General features: G+C 35.9%; 2 protein-coding genes and 2 long non-coding RNA genes across 4 annotated transcripts; 2 read left to right on the top strand and 2 right to left on the bottom strand.

The window, feature by feature from the left end:
• The first annotated feature begins 5 nt into the window (after positions 1–5).
• Positions 6–1,821, top strand: LOC124452751. The gene has a single exon (XM_047003355.1). The coding sequence runs from the start codon at positions 197–199 to the stop codon at positions 1,703–1,705; it is 1,509 nt and encodes a 502-aa protein (XP_046859311.1). The 5' UTR covers positions 6–196; the 3' UTR covers positions 1,706–1,821.
• Positions 1,822–2,956: 1,135 nt separating this feature from the next.
• Positions 2,957–11,574, top strand: LOC124452906 (aryl hydrocarbon receptor-like). Its single transcript, XM_047003541.1, has 13 exons — positions 2,957–3,252; positions 6,210–6,379; positions 6,463–6,557; positions 6,661–6,750; positions 6,936–7,034; positions 7,164–7,236; positions 7,633–7,709; positions 7,848–8,032; positions 8,334–8,440; positions 8,887–9,025; positions 9,186–9,355; positions 9,535–9,678; positions 9,936–11,574. The coding sequence occupies exons 1-13, from the start codon at positions 3,221–3,223 to the stop codon at positions 10,979–10,981; spliced, it is 2,427 nt and encodes an 808-aa protein (XP_046859497.1). The 5' UTR covers positions 2,957–3,220; the 3' UTR covers positions 10,982–11,574.
• Positions 3,644–4,493, bottom strand: LOC124452907. Its single transcript, XR_006950907.1, has 2 exons — positions 4,313–4,493; positions 3,644–4,047 (listed from the first exon to the last, which is right to left on the bottom strand). It is a non-coding gene; the product is annotated as an uncharacterized LOC124452907 (long non-coding RNA).
• Positions 11,575–12,640: 1,066 nt separating the features above from the next.
• On the bottom strand, positions 12,641–13,377 carry LOC124453437. Its single transcript, XR_006951081.1, has 2 exons — positions 13,121–13,377; positions 12,641–12,875 (listed from the first exon to the last, which is right to left on the bottom strand). It is a non-coding gene; the product is annotated as an uncharacterized LOC124453437 (long non-coding RNA).
• Positions 13,378–16,688: the final 3,311 nt, after the last annotated feature.

The raw sequence follows: 16,688 nt of genomic DNA, 5'->3' as shown, positions 1-16,688 counted from the left end.
TAATTGACTGAAAGAACAGGTTAGATTTACAAACAAAATCCTAATGGCTACTTAAATAGATCAATTTCCCTTCAAAAAATTTATGGAAACCAGTGTGGTGGACAAATAGCTTGGTCTTTATCACAGTCTTCATTTTGTGGAACAAGAATTTCCCTCTATTTCGTAAATCCTGGGCTTCATCTAACTGGTATGAAAAATGTCAGATGGAAATTTAGAGACGTATTCTGATTTAGAAAAAATAAAGGACTTTGATCATCATAACAAAAAATCAGATTGCTCAAAACCTGAGGAAATGAGTTTGAGTAAATCACGTGTTTTCTTTCTTAACGTTTCGTGGTTTGGTCTGAATGCCATGTATTTAGTTTTATCTATTGAGGTATTTCCAAGTCAAGTGCACGCTCTGGTTGGCTCTGAAGACAAGGGACAAGTATTGGGCGCTATGATTGCACTTGGAGCCGTTGTGACGTTTTTTGTTAGTCCGTTGATTGGAATGAGTAGTGACCGTCTACTTTTCAAATACGGGCGACGTAGACCCTTCATGGTTGTTGGCATGACATTGCTTGTAATTGCATTGTATGGAATGGCGTTCAGTGCGCCGAATGTCGAAAATGAAAAAGGCAACTCGACTTGCTTCATGGAACTTGAAACAAAGAGATGTTTGCCTTATTTGAATCTTACACAACTGGAAGAGGAAGAGCGCAATAACAGTATCGAGGTTGAATTTCTTTTGAATATTTTATCTCAAAAAGACACCGAGGGCAACCTAGTGACCTATGTGCTATTTTACAGCATAGTCATGGCATGTTATGCATTGGTAAGCGTTCCTTACAATGGCTTGATTGCTGACCTAACTCCACCTTTACAACGTGGGCTCAGTTCTGGAGTTATGGGTGCTATGACGTTGGCTGGAAATATAACAGGCGCTGCTATTGGCCTGTTTTTTTTCCGTCTAGGTGTAGTAGGAATCTATTCTTTGGTTTGTTGTCTGTTCGTTGTTTGTGTGTTGATAACGGTATTTTGTAGTTCGGAATCTCCTCTTTTAGAAAAACCAGAACACTTAGGTTTTAAAGGGTTGTTTCTTGCATACTGGGAGCCTTTAAGAGACGCTGACTTCAGATGGGTTTTCTTGACAAGATTTCTGATGCAACAAGGTGTTGCTACAGTAACGGGATTCTTGGAATTTTGGTTAAACGATATGGTTCGTTTACCTCATTGTTGGTCACCTGAACGATCAGTTTCATTGATCTTGCTACCTTTACTGCTTGCTGCTGCTGGAATTTCGATAGTTGCTGGTTTTCTATCGGACGCGTTGCAGAGAAGGAAGCCATTGGTAATTGGTTCGGCTATTCTTATGGCGATATGCGCGCTTATTTTTGCTTTCCTTAAAGGAAAGTACACTTTCTATGCCTCAATTCCTGTTGCTGTTGCGTTTGGTGTAGGATTTGGTGCATACTGTGCAATAGATTTTGCTCTGGTCATGGACGTTCTACCCAAAAATAAGGACAAAGCGAAAGATCTTGCGGTTTGGCATCAGGCTCTCGTGTTACCGCAAGCGATTGCCACACCCATTGGTGGTATAATTTTGGACGAGTTTGAAAGATATAACTGCCATCTAGGTCTTGGATACATTATACTATTTACTGTCACTTCATTTTATTTTGCGCTAAGTGGGATTTTTGTTGTTAAGATAAAAAAAGCCAAGTAAAATAGACTTGGCTTTCAAAAGATTCTAGCACAATTTTGATACGATTTTGTACTAAAATCTAATAAATGTTGAGAGAACATGGAGTATTTTAATTAAATAACAGAATTACTACCTTATCCCTTCTTAGATTTTCTGTTTGTTTTGCTTGAGAAAAAACATGGAGCTGACTTTTTTGTCCGCGTTGAACGATAAACGATAGCTAAAAATATTATGTTGTGATGAAGACGTAATGAGCGTTATATAGCCTTCATCACCTACTGGAGAGGTGAAAGCTGTTGATTTGGACTAAGCTGTACATTAGTCTGGACTTTAGACAAGGATTTATGCTAGATAGTACATACCAAAATCAATTCGGGGGCTATCATAGTTTGATTAGAATTAGTGATATGTCATCTTTGATAGCAAAAGTTTTGTCTTTTCTCTTCATATTCATAACGTACATGACATTCACAACTTTTTGAAATGAAATAATTTTGTCACTAACTTAATTAATACGAGTTAGCGTGTATTGAATGATTTCATTCAATCACTGCAATCCAGCCCAATCTTTTCAAGTGTCTTCTTACAATTTAAAACGAATATTAATTGATTCCATGAAATGATGGAAGTCTGCACGATTATCATCAACTTTCGAGTAATTAATTTTTTCAAGCGTTCGTGGTCTTCCTTCCACAATATATCAACAGGAAACAACAGTAAACATACACTTGAGCGATCTCTGCCCAACGACATTGATATTATTTAACATAATACATATAGGACCTTGTGGTTGAAATTTATGCTTGACGAGCAATATATTTATGTAATCATTCTTTGTAATTGCAACCAGAAATACCCATATCTTTCAATTGGGTATATTTCATTTTAGCTCTCAACTCAATTGTTGTTTGCGGTGTAACCGCAGAAATTATTACATCATCGATGCTCATAAAAAAGGTATGTGTATAACATTGTCATTATGTTCAAGTGGTTTACATCAAGTCTCACATTAAACAATTTGCAATTGAAGTTTCGACAATGACAAAAACACGCTTTAACCGATGGTCGTGATAAATTGATTGTGAATAAAATGCCGAAGGCTAGTTCGGAATACAACACAAAGGCCAAAGCCCAGTTAAAAAAATGTCCTTAAAGAAACGTGCGTGCTTAAAACCACAAATATGCACTATCATCACTTGATTATTATTACTGCTGCAAATTATGTCGGGTTGGTTTGGAAAAATATCTCATCATCTATATGTAAAATCATCGCTGAATCTATCGCATATCTTATCATGTTTATAAAATATACTCAACCTATTTGAAATATTTATAATGTACAAATATTATTCTTATTGACGTCTCTTGCATATTTGCCAGATATATGAATGCAACAGTGTTGATTAATGACATGACGTTAAACATGGACCAATCAGAACAAAGCTGCTTTACTGCTGTGGTAACCTTTACGACGCAAGGCTATTTGCTTCAACCTATACTCTGAAATTTGGCGAACTATTTTGTTTATTACTAAACATGAGCTCCAGAAAGAAAACAAGACGACCAAGGTAACTTTCGGCTACATTATATCGCTTTTAAATATCAAACAACCGGTGCGTATTAAACATAATTGGCGACATTAGGCATTGTTGTTTGAGACCTTTCTCCTTCGCGATGCAGGCAGGGCTTAGCTGTACATAAAATACCCTTCCTTATCGCTTTTGGTGGTTGAATTAGTTCTTCTACAACTTCTTTAATATTTCAATGGTTTATGTTGTGCTTCTATGTATGAAATTTTAAAAAACGTGATATATACGAGAGAATAAACTGAAATGTTTTGTCTGCTGGGTCGTCGCGTCTATATTTTAACATCGCAATCGTCTTTGATACTTCTTCAATTTGTATGTTTTTTGTTTCTATTGCCCCCTGTTACATGTGATATCGATAAATAAACGTTTCTTGTATGATTTTTTGAATTCATAAAGCCAAATGGAAATCAGAGCTATCGATTTTACTCGTTGAACATTGAAGAAGACTGAGATAAAAATCACATACAAAATTTCCCCGGGGAATTCAGGCTGCCTACACAGCAGTAAGGCGCGTTGTACGCGTTGTTTTGCTGATTGTATGGGGTTAAACAAAGCAGCTCACAGTTTATTAACATCCCTATATATAAAATTTAAGAACTTCATAGTTTCTTTTGTGACAAGTATTTTTTCAATATTGTTGTCACTTGCCGTATTAACGGCTTTGTGTATAAGCGTATGCCATGCGCCATTTCTGGTTTCTTATATATTGTCTTTTGCGTGGTTATGTGGATAATTCTTGTGTTGTATTATGCTTCCTTCATATCACTTCTCCGCCTACATGAATATTTTGAAAAATCTCTGTATTTTGTACTGTACAACAACAATTGAATTTCTGTGTTCAACGGGTATAATTTAATGCTATGTCGTATAAGACAAAAACATCTTGGCTTTAACTAATTTGACAGGAAAACGATACTCGAATTAAATTTTGTGCGTTGTAAAATATCCTTGAATGTCACAATTTTTGTTAGAATTGCAATTTATGATTTTTAGCTTTAATTGTAACAACAAATTGAACGTTCCACTTAAGAATAGTTACCTGTTATAAATGTCGGAGATTTGGCATGCTTTCGTGTAGTTTTGCGACACTTGACATTTTCGAATCATACCTCCATAAGCCCTACCAAATGTAAGTGCTACTGTATTCGATTAGACGTTGGAAGCCAAATGTTTAGACATGTCTGTCAAGAAGATATCTCAACAAGTATCTTTCTCATTGCGTTATATAAAAGATGTTGAGAGGAATCGATGTACTTTGACCTGAAGTCAGTTTTCGTTTCTCGCGTCTCCAAATTGTTGTTTTGCATAATGATTGTATTGACTAAGAAATACAGATTTTTTCCTAGATGGGAAAGTGTTGCTCTCAGTGCTGGAATTGTGATAAGCTTTTGCTACTACCATATCTTGTAGCGAATAGAGCACTATTACTAAATGTTCTGGTGTGAACGATTGGCAGCGAAAATATTTCGACTCTAATATCAATTACATTTAGGCATCGATTTCCAATTCTGCTTCTGTTCACTACCATTGAAATTAATCGACCATTTGTAAAAGATAACTAAGTGATTTTGGCACAGGTATAATCGTTCGAAATGTGTGATGTTGACTTCCTTCGAAATATACATTTCTACTCGGTTTTCTAAACTAGGGTACGAAGGAAGCTGTGCATTGCTTCGTTATGTAACGTTGTCTTTGCTCGTTTTATGACATCATTATACCTTACTTCTTGGTCTTCTAAAAAATTTTGTAACATTAAATTTGTCTCTTCATCTCACTCTCAATATATTTAATTGACGTGTTACGGTGCAATCGGACGGTCATAAGCAAAACTTAAGTCAATTTCTATTTATCGATTATCTATTTCGGCGGTTTCCTTATGAAACTAAACAATGGCATGTGCGTTTGATTAAATCTAGGAAAGCGATATATCTACCTATGGTGGTGTTTACGTGTAATTTTTGTTTCTACCGTGTGAAAAATTTTTTTATGGATAGTAATTTGTTATTTATAAAAAAATGTGACTTTTAGACTTCCGCTATGTCGCGCTCCATTTACATTTAGTTTTTCATGATTATTTCTGCACGCGTTCGACGAATAACGTTATCTATGTAACTATGGACATCAGCAATACATATTATAAAATTTAATTGATTTAATTTATCATCACATAAACAAAAAGTTCTTTATTAAAGACAAAATAATGAAGAGTCCCCATCCGTTTGGCATTCTCGTTATTGTTTTTCATGATCATTAAATGTAACAAATTACACCCTTGCTCTTTGAGTTTGTTTAAAGTTTGCCGCAAGAAATGGCTCACTAAAGTTGAACGTCTTTATAGAAATCAAAAATTTTTTTGATGACCTTGCTATTGACATGCTTGGTGTGTAATAAATCCTTATAGTTTTCAATGCATGTTCATTCTTTTAAAAATATTTCAACAACAATCAAAATTTGTTTTTCACATGTTGTGGGTCCACCGATTACAGAAATATTTGCATAGCACGACTAAATAAACGGGCTCGTTGCGTCACCGATTTATTTTGGAAAAATTAGTAAAGAATAGAACGCTGGCAGTGTAAACATTTTCTATCGTTCATAGTCATTTTTAACCTTTAACTCCATTATAATATGAACGAAACACTTTCCACTTGGTGAAGGGAGGTATAATCACATTATTTTTTGATATTTGTTTTGTCGAGAAAGGGCTGAGGCAGTACCTTAATGATATCGAGTGTTTTTTGTGGGTGAAGGTTGAAACAGTACTTTAGTATTGTGATATGCTGGTCTTGTCGTCAAGATCAATTCAAATGTGTATAAGTCGTCCTTATGTCAGTCATGGAGTTTCGAGATTCATAGTTACAAGGTTTTCTATCTAGGTTATTTTCTTTTTTTTTCAATAAGAACTTTCCTAATGTTTTAATTTATCATTTTATTAGTCTAAAAGGCTCGTTAAACCCGTCTAAAAGGCATAGGGATCGTGTAAACGTTGAACTAGACAACTTGGCTAAACTTTTGCCATTTGCTCCGGAAGTAATCGCCAAACTCGACAAACTTTCTGTTCTCCGTTTGAGTGCCAGCTATCTCAGGACGAAAAACTTTTTCAAAGGTTTGTAAAATTGGGTTTGTCATATTGTGTATTTAAATACTGTAATCTAAAGAGTGTGTCTTTATTTCTATTTTTTAATTTAGGTCTTGATTTTGGTGCGAAGCTAAACGACACTGAAAGCTTGTCAACATTGGATGAGTTTGAAAAAACTGGATTGATCAGTGATCTCTTATTAGAAGTACGTACAATTTTACTTGTATGTGTGCTTGACTGTTTCTACTGCTTTTGTGCCTGCATTGGACGTGATTCAGTTCTAAAACGTTGAAACTTTTCTTATTTAGGCATTAGATGGTTTTCTAATGGTATTAACACAAGATGCAGAAGTTTTCTATGCTTCTGAGACGATAAATGATTTTCTGGGCGTATCACAGGTTAGCGTTATCATGACTTCACAATTTGTGATCTTGGTGCTAAGTGGTTTAGCGTCTCGCTTGAAACGGCTTTTTTCTCTATATTTTCCAATTCATTTGTTCTTCAATTCATTTCAATTCCTGCAGTAAATCATAATTGTGTGTATGGTTTGATTTTATCAACAAATTATTATGTTTACTTCAAGGCGAGTGTTATTCATCAAGATTTCATGAGATTTGTACACGTTGAAGATCAGCAGTTGCTGGAGAATAATCTCAAATTAGTTGTCACTCCTCCTGAGCAGGTATGCTTTACAGACATATCTGGAGCCTCTAAAGGTCTTGTGTGAGCAAGTTGAAATGAGTTTGATCTTTGTAGCAAGCTGTTTGCAGCCCACTTTCTATAATTCATTTCTAGTAATTTTTATGTTTAGAAAATTCGTGAAATTATTGATGATGAGGATGCATTACCTTCAGATCATCTCAATACAGACCACAGCAACATTGGTAAGTTTATGTGGTTGAAATAATTTTCTGTGTACTACGTAGTAGTCTGTTGCAAAGACAAATCCCTTGACGGTGGTCACACACTGAGCTGATATTTTATATAGTCATATGAGAGAAATGTCTTGCTTTGCTGCATTATCTTGAGCAATTAATACCAAAATTTATAGCACTATTATTATAACAAAGTATTTCGTATTTTGATTGGCTTTTGTTCAAATATATGAACAGCAAAATATTATGATCTAGTTTTCTGATCAGCTTGATTTCATTGGACATCCATGGAAATTTCTTGTTGACAAAATTTACTTCTCACTACTCAGGTCTTTCCCTGTTTCAGAACTTTGAGCTACTTTCTATGCATAATGCTGTATTTGTTTGCGTGTTGTTCTGCTTTAGGAGAGAAACTAAGCAAAGAAAGATCATTTGTTTGTCGATTGAAGTGCATCTTAAACACTAATGCTGGATATTATAAGGTATATTATGAAAAGTGTATGCACTGTGCGTCATAATGAATGTGCGTTGGTCACAGCTGAGAAATTTCTTATTTAATCTAGAATCTTGATTAACATTGTAAAGCATGATTTGAAATTCCATAAATGTCTTTCTTTCAGCCTTTCAAATGTCACGGTCGCTTACGTGCAGTTAAAACTAACGATCCATCAACACCTCGTATGGCCTTGTTTCTCATTTGCTCACCATTAGAAATATCCACGTCGATCATTGAAGTACGCATGAAATCCATGTTATTTTGCACAAAGAATAAATTGGACCTCACGTTTGTTGATATTGATCAAAAGTAAGTTTACCAGGAAAAGTGAATGTCTCAGCTCAGATAAAATATATCATTGTAGTTGAAGATTAAACGAGTACCTACTGTGTATCATTTATGACGCAGTAAACTAGACCAATACATCAGAGATGTCAGAGAAACTGAGAACGGCTGCGTGATGTATTGTCAACATTGCTTAAATATAAGATAGCAGGTGTCTTAAGTTTCTCGTGCAAACTAATGAAGTAAATTTAATCTTTAGCGAAGAAATATTTGTAGAGAACAATCCTAACCTCAATGGTGTCTGAAAAATATAATTGCTTTTTAGAGGGAAGCAGATTGTTGGGTATGTGAAAAAGGACATTCTAGCTCAGTCGAGCTATTGTATGATGCATTATGATGATATTCCAATTCTAAAAAGAATGCACCATGATTGTAAGTTACTATTTTATATATGAACACTTGGTAAACTGGCAAAACGTACTCTGTGCATGACCATGCCAAGCGCACATACCAATGCTGTCGCAAAAATACTGTTATTTCACACGATGCTGTTAATTTCACACGATACTGTTAATTTCACACGATGCTGTTAATTTCACACGATACTTTTCATTTCACACTTTTGGTAAGAATCTGCATCCAATCACTAGAGCGTTAGGTCGCAGATTCGAAATTTAAGAAAATGAATTTCCTTCATATTGATTTTGAATTTTGCCTGAAGAACATTTCAGATTCTTGATTCTTTCATGGTTCGATTTTAGATATTTTTATTTTGTGTATATTTTTATCAATTGTGCCACCAATTTTCACGTAGCCATTCATGTACGTAGTTTTTCATATAATGTCGTTCTATAAGCGAGGTTTTCCTTTAATTTTAGTGATGACAACTGGATCTTGTGAAGGTGTATTTCGCTGGTTAAATAAGAATAATAAATGGCAATGGCTGAGTGGTTCTGGTCGTGTCATCTTAAAGAATAATCGTCCAGATTTTGTGATTACAACAAATAAACCATTGTCGTGAGTCGTTTTTGAACCCCTACAACACTGCCCTCTCTCTTTACATGTCATATTCACACTATTGACGTTGTATGATTGGTTTATAAGCTGAGTTTGCATCAGCCTGTGCAAACACGGTAAACATCTTATGTCTTAAGTGAAATTTTTTTGTTGCTTGTAGCGATGAAGAAGGTGAAGAAGAAGTCAGAAGAAGAGAACGTGAGATGGGAATCATTCCAACTTCCCCATCTTCTATGTTGTCCGTTTTACAACTTGGTTCCCCACCCGGTAACCCACCTGTCAATGTGCCTGAAGACTTTCGACCGCAAAACCCCCCGCAGTTCCCTTCTAGTGAGAAACTACTCTGATATTTTTGTTATTTATTTTATCATTCGTGGATCGATTTTTCTTTTTTTTTTCGCAAAGCGCGTTTGATTTATCTGGAATTTCACAAGTAATTTGTAGCAGCATCATGTTTTAAAATCAAATTCTGGAATAGTTCATATTGAAATATTTGTTATTGTTTTTAGATCCTAGTGTTCCTTCCTCAATTGTCACACCCGGTCTCTCGACTACCTCTTGTACTTCTGACCCATTCCCACCTGAGGATCTTCCATCGGACTTAAGCACAGAAATATTGTTCGAGACAAATGGCGATGACTATGATTCTCAAGGTTTGTTCCATCTGCAGTTTTTATGTTGCAACTTTATCATTTGCGGGCTCAGGTAATATGAAAGTGGAGTTAGGGTTAGAGTTTGCGCTTAACGAACATCACCTACATATGGGTAAAGATGAAGAATTAAAATACGTATTGGGAAATAGTACGATGCAATTATCTCGAGTTTTTTTCTGAATATGTTAATGCTTGTTGCATTTAAGCAAATGTTTCCAACTAGATGTTATCTGCTTATTGAGGTTTTGCTGTTATAGCTTCCCTGTCAGACTTGGACAGCATAGTTACAGGAGATTTGGTGCATAATCTCTTTGATTTGGAAACGAAGGACTTGAAGATGAACTGCTTTGATGATAGTAATACAGTTCCCCTGACTCATGCACCAAATACGACGTATGCATCGTCGCAGATTGTTCCACCCACAACGGAACTTGACCCATGGATGCATCGCTCTCAAGGCCCTTTTTTTCGTCAACCTGCATCAAACATGGGAATGGCATCTTCCAACATTGGGGCTACAAATGATTCATCAACTCGTTTCCTTGACGAAACAAATCTTGGTAATTTGCAAACGGTTTCAGCACGATCGGGACAACCATCCCCGGGTGTAAGATCACAAAATTTACCTCCGAACATGTTTTCAGCTCCTAGTTTAGTTCCCACACAATCTATTTCACAAAACGTATCCCATGTAAATGGTCAGTTTCAAAATCCGTCAGCGAGAGTTGTATCACAACATGGCAGTTTGGATTCGAGTCGCGTTGGGTTGCTTAAAGTTCGTTCGCAACAAGCAGCAGACGGATACATTAAACCTGAGCGTTCAACAGGTTATTGTTGCAACCCCAACAATCAAATGAGCTCGTCCATGTCCTGGGGAATGACAAATAATTTATCATTTCAAAGTCAAAATATGCCGCTTCGGCAAAATGATTATAGGTATCAAAATAAACTGAATTACACTAATCAACGCCCGTCTCAGTGGGCTATGGCTCCCCCTAGCCCATATTCTTCTGGATCATCTTCAACTAGCTCATACGATGCCTTACACGTTCAGTTCTCGCCCACCGAATCGCTTGCCTCACCCTTTGCATCGCCTCATGGCGATAAAGACCACATTCAGGGTAATTTACCATTACATGCTCAAGGCCCTCAATACCTTCTTCGAGGACCTCCCGCTATTCAAGAACCTTTCCTGGATATGTCGAACATATCATCCCAGGGAATGGTAGAGGAACTTATACCGGGGATAAATCAGACATCTCCTGTTGGAACTCGCCAAACTACTACTCTATCACATATGTGAAGGTGATGTTGACAGACGATTAACACTCGCGCTTATGGAGGATACATGGCTAACTACTGTGTCTTATTGTGTTTGGAAAGTGCGAGGCTTTTGTTGCTCTCATGAAGTACACTTCGTCAAGAATGGATGTCGACATTGTCCTTGGTTTTTTCAGAACGGAATCCGGCCCTCAATAGCTGATACACTCTTTCGCTTGCGAATTGTTTTTCAAGATATGAAGTTGGTTTGCTGTGTTACTCGATAAACGAATTGTCATTTGCATGACCGAAATTGGTTTTTAAAAACAAAGACGTTTTAACCTTGCATGACCTTATATTTACGAAGGGGTTATTAATGTTATTTTTTGAAATAGTGTTCCTGATTTAATGTCTAAGGATGTTACCTTGAAAAAACTAACTATTTTTTAAAGTGTGCGTTAATCTATTGTATATATGTAATGAGTTAGCATGAAATTGGAATAATATATTTTGGCTTAAAACATATCTTTAAAGAGATTGTAAATATATTAGTGTGTACTGGTTAGAAACCTTTGCGTCATTCTTAGCTTAATGGTTTGTTGTGCACATTAATAAAAAAGACTTTTGAACTGGGAAGTGTCATGTACTTTACATAAAGAAATGATATTTCATCAAATATGGCGGAGGGTTTTAAAACAATCACTTGATTCCAGAATTTTAACATGTTTTAAGGCCTAAGCAAATTCATTAGACTTCGTTTAAACTTTACAAGGTTGTTGAACGAGATGACATAGGCAATATGCATCCTTGTAAAAAAACCGAAACCTCTACGTACGCCATTTTTCGGCCGCTTTCAATTCCGCCATTTTTTTGCCTGCGCTCATCCTTAGCTAACCCTGTTGATCAGTGGCATGAAATAACTGATTTGAACATCTACCTAGTACCTACGAGCTATGCTGCATAAAAATGATTAAAACATACCTTTGAACGATGAGACACCTGTAAAGCAACGTTAGTACCCTGGCCGAAAGGGAACCTAATGAATAGGGAACCGCCACCCCAGGGCCCTTATACATTACCAAACGGCGAGCCAACCAATCCTTCTTGTGTCCAACACTCGATCACCTAGGTACCAATTTGGCACCGTTTACAGTTATTTCTACCTACATCTACTCTAAACGTATTTGATTAGTTCGTCTCGCTATCAAATGCATACTTCGTTCATAAAATAGATCAAGATGTTTAACTTGATTTTGAGATGATTAAATCCAATATATCATAAATAATTGAAGTATCTTCTTGCTCTTAGTTATTTTTCTTCAAGTTAAATAACAGCGAATTATTTAACTTGGACATGCCACTGTCATAACATTGATTTTGACAGCTATTTAGCAAAAGCAATGCCGGGTTTCATGCACCTATTCTGTTTCGCTGTTCTGTAAACCAATAAGATAGTTATTGTAGCATATTCCTCTTGATAATGAAAAACACTCACTTTTTTCAAAAGTATTTTAAACATGTTGACTTGTTTTTCTATATTTTCTAGTGTTTTATGAACATTACAAGTTTTGCATGGTTCAAAATTTAAGCAATTCGTACTAAACGTGAAAATTGATGAAGAAACATCGTCAACAAAAAATATTTCAGACATTTATAATATTGCAATGCAGCATGCATGCCGGATTGCGCATTGTTTGGACCGTAATTTTCTTCCTATTTTAGCGTGCAATCTGTAATTCGGATTTCGCCATATTTTGGATCGAAATTTTCTCTTCAATTTTAGCATGCGATCCGTAGTTTAGTTCAAAACGTCCAAACGTGTTTTAATTTATGCATTTAGATTTTTTAAAATGTTTGACTGCGGAAATTATGAATATTATAAATAAATGTACATAAAGAAATCCATACTTATTTCCTTGAACTTGGTATCGTGTTTCCTGGTGATCAAACAAACAAAAAACATATGAAGACAGATTTCAGACATGTATACCGTTTTGGTTGTTTTACCTTGTGCAATTATAATCGTACATTGACTGCAAAAAGCACTGAAACATGCACAAAACTGGAAAAAACACCAACAGGAATCAAAAGAGCAACTAACTATGTTCAGATATAACTTAGTCATTGTTCAGTCACTTTCCTGTTAGTGTTGATCACCAGGATTTTAAAAAAAACCACAAACCTGAAACGTCGTCTTTAGTCTCCATTTGTAGATTAAGATAATCCTCAACTGATTGACCCACGATTAATTTCACAAAATCCACGACAAGTATCATGTAAATCCACGAAAACCAAAAAGTACATATAAATCACGACAGCCCTGAGTTGATTTACGATGACTTTGATTGTGATCAATGACAACAATGATATAATCCATGAAAAATATATTGCGCCACCATTGTCAGTATTCTTTTATCACTACAAATTAAATGAAAAGTCTAAGATAACACGAAATTCATTATCGTTAAACGAAAAGTATATCGTTTTTAACAAAAACGTGACACAAACACCACGATAAATGATAAAATGAGATCTTATGTTATATCATTGTCAATTTATACCATTCAATGGAGAGGCTCAAGCTAGACAAAACGTTACCAACAAATAACATTTTATCCAATTTCAAAACTTATTTATCGACAAGTTACTTTTTGGCTAGTCGTAATTGCTTTTTGCTTGTCGAATTCCAATTTACGACCTTATCGTCTGTTCGTAATGCAGTCAAAAAGTAACTGTAGAGATTAGTCAATGACAAAAAAGGTGAGTATAAATTACGTATACATGAGCTGCCATAAGCAATCAACCCATCTTTCCTACGGTAAACATAGGTGTCAAAAATGCAAGATCAAATTACAAAATTAGCAGAATCAAAAGGTCGGACATAGTATTGTAATTTCAGAATAGTGGCAATAAAATAGAGAGAAGATGCTCTTGGGGCATTTGTAAATCTTATTTTAGAAATCCAGTACAACTGATTATAAAGGCAGAAGGTGTAAGAGTGAATGAAAATCATTTTCCGTTGGATATGACATGCAATATATATGCAGATACAAAGTTGTAGAGAAAAATAAAAACATTTCTAACGTTGTCGCGGATATTACGAGTGCCGAACCAAAGTGTTGATGAGTTTCATTTGCATTTTCAAAACAACCATAAGAAGATACACAGCATGCCAAAAATATATGATTGAAAATTCGCTATGCGCATATACATGCTCCAATTTCAGCCGTCGCAAATTAATTGAGATTTAATATGAGCATGCGTAGTTTACTCCACCAACTCTCTAAGTTCATGGTCTTGGCAACGACCAACTGGATGTACTAGTACTGATTATGGAGCAAATAGCTCGTTCAGTCACAAATTTTCAGATAAATAATCTGCACATGCGCAGTCTGCTTGAGCATGCGCAGTTAACTTGACCAACCTCCCAAGCTCATGGTCATGGCAACTACCAACTGCATCAACTAGCACCGATTTTGAAGTGAATAGCATGCTTAGAAACAATTTAATAGAAAAATCGTCTGCGCATACGCAGTCCACTTGACTAATTGTTCATAGTCATGACAACGACTGACTATATGTACATGCATTACATTTGAGGCAATTAGCTTACTTACTCGCAAATTATCAAAGATATCATTTGAGCATGCGCAGTGGTGACTTTAATAATACCACAACTTTCGTAAGCCTTTGAATTTTTGTATATATATATATATATAAAGCTAATATTAGGTCTAGAAGATGTCAACTAGCAGTGGAAGCTGGGTGCGATATAGTATGCAGTGGCTTAGGGCCCACACTTCAGTGGCGACCGAACTCTCCCTGCGTACCCCGAGCAAAGCCTATCGTAGGTGATCTCGGGGTCTGATGGGCGGAAGCTTGCTATTGCATCTCCCAAGTAGGATAGCGTGGAGGGCCGAAATCTCCTACCGAATCGTTGATATGCGGCGTTTTAGTGCCTTACATGTAAGAAGGTATCGGGAAGCATGGCCGAAAACGGGTTTTTGCTTTTGAATTTTATCCACTTTACTCTACATAAACGATAAAATGTCCGACCATTTGATTGTCCGAATTTTGTAATTTGATCTCGTATTTTTACACGCGTGTCTACCGTCGGAAAGGTGGACTGCTTCTTCAAAACTTTAAGGAGCGTTGTGTATAAGGTGGCTTGTTCAAATAGGATGAATCGTGCGCGAAAATATTTTAAAATATTAGAATATTATTACTCTTTCTAAGAGAACAAAAGTTCAGGCACCTCAATTAGTAAATCGAATGCAAAAGTACCAATCGTTATTCTCTTAGGCGTGGAAAATCGTTATTCTCTTACTATGTGGAAAATACTTACTCTCTTGCTCCGTGGAAAATCTTCATTTTAATCATTAACATTATTCATTTCTTTAGAAATCTGTTGTTATTACAGTGAGTGAACAAAAGAAAAATCAACATAGAGGACCAAATTTGCGGGCTAGCTACGCCACTGTTCACACAATGTTATCACCATAATTGTCTTTCATATTTATATCTTCAGGATGGCAAATAAATGCTTTTTGCTGAAATTAAGGTGGCACAGTACCAAGTAAGTTTATATTTCAATGTCCGTGCAAAATCCAATTCTTTTCTTACCTGTTATCCATTCTTCATCTTGTTCTAACAAGAGCATCTCTAAAGATTTACTTATGCACACTTGGTCGAAAATCATGTGTAAGTCAAAAACAACGGAACACAGAACTTTTCAATGGGTATATGTTATTTAAATCGTAGTCTGGCTTAAGCTGCTCATGCAATAGCTTATTGAGTTGAGGTAAGTCATACGAGACAATCGAGTCATGTATTTCACACTAGACAATGCAACCCATAAACCGAAAGCAACATGTAAAAAAAGATTACACCTGCCGCAAGAAGTCTTCAAAAGTCATGCATGGGCTAAAATGTCAGGCAATGTATTTACAAATATAGTTTTAGAGTTCATGAAATCTTTTTCATTCCTCATTTTGTTTATTTTTCTAAACAAGATCGCTTCATGTCATTTTTGCCTTCCATTATTTCATCTTATTTCTCTTCACAAGATTGCTATATCATCTTTATCTTACAACATATCACCTGATTTGTCTTCATAAAATTGCAATAATTTTTTTCTTGCTATTATTTCATCTTATTTTTTGTCAGAAGCTTTTCTTGTCATTTTTAACTTAAACTCTTTCATCTTATTTTCGTCACTAGGTTGCTTTTTCATCTTTTTTCTTGCACTATTACAACTAAACTTTTTTTAAAAAAATAGCAGTCATCTTTGCCTCTTTGAGTTCCTTCTTTCTTCTTTTTCTTAATATTTTTCTAACTGATCTAAATGGATCTATCTGACACCTCTAAGCTTTCATGACATTTCCAAAAAAAGAAAAAATGCTGCACTTGACATGACTCTGAAGAACTCAAACTACGGAAGTTCTGATCACTCAATTGGTCATCGACCCATACAACGAAAGTGCCCAAACAATGGAAGACGCTGTGTTTGCAGGGAAGTGCCTCAACAACGAAAGAATGCAGAAATTGACGAGTGCCTCAACAACGAAAGACGCTGCGCATGCAGAAATTGACGAAGTGCCTCAACAACGAAAGACGCTGCACATGCAGAAATTGACGAAGTGCCTCAACAACGAAGACGCTGCTCATGCAGAAATTGACAAAGTGCCTCAACAACGACGCCGCGCATGCAGAAATTGACGAAGTGCCTCAACAACGAAAGACGCTGCGCA

This window comes from Xenia sp. Carnegie-2017, unplaced genomic scaffold, assembly GCF_021976095.1.
Source record: "Xenia sp. Carnegie-2017 unplaced genomic scaffold, XeniaSp_v1 HiC_scaffold_25, whole genome shotgun sequence".
NCBI lineage: Eukaryota > Metazoa > Cnidaria > Anthozoa > Malacalcyonacea > Xeniidae > Xenia > Xenia sp. Carnegie-2017.
Note: the sequence above shows the minus strand (reverse complement) of the source record. Positions and strands in the feature narration are given on the sequence as shown.

Excerpts from the sequence above, each read along its gene's own strand:
- LOC124452751 (XM_047003355.1), top strand. The coding sequence starts at position 197 with ATGTCAGATGGAAATTTAGAGACGTATTCTGATTTAGAAAAAATAAAG.
- LOC124452906 (XM_047003541.1), top strand. The coding sequence starts at position 3,221 with ATGAGCTCCAGAAAGAAAACAAGACGACCAAG. Across the intron at positions 7,237-7,632 it reads TACAGACCACAGCAACATTG|GAGAGAAACTAAGCAAAGAA; the intron begins GTAAGTTTATGT and ends GTTCTGCTTTAG. Across the intron at positions 7,710-7,847 it reads CTAATGCTGGATATTATAAG|CCTTTCAAATGTCACGGTCG; the intron begins GTATATTATGAA and ends TCTTTCTTTCAG.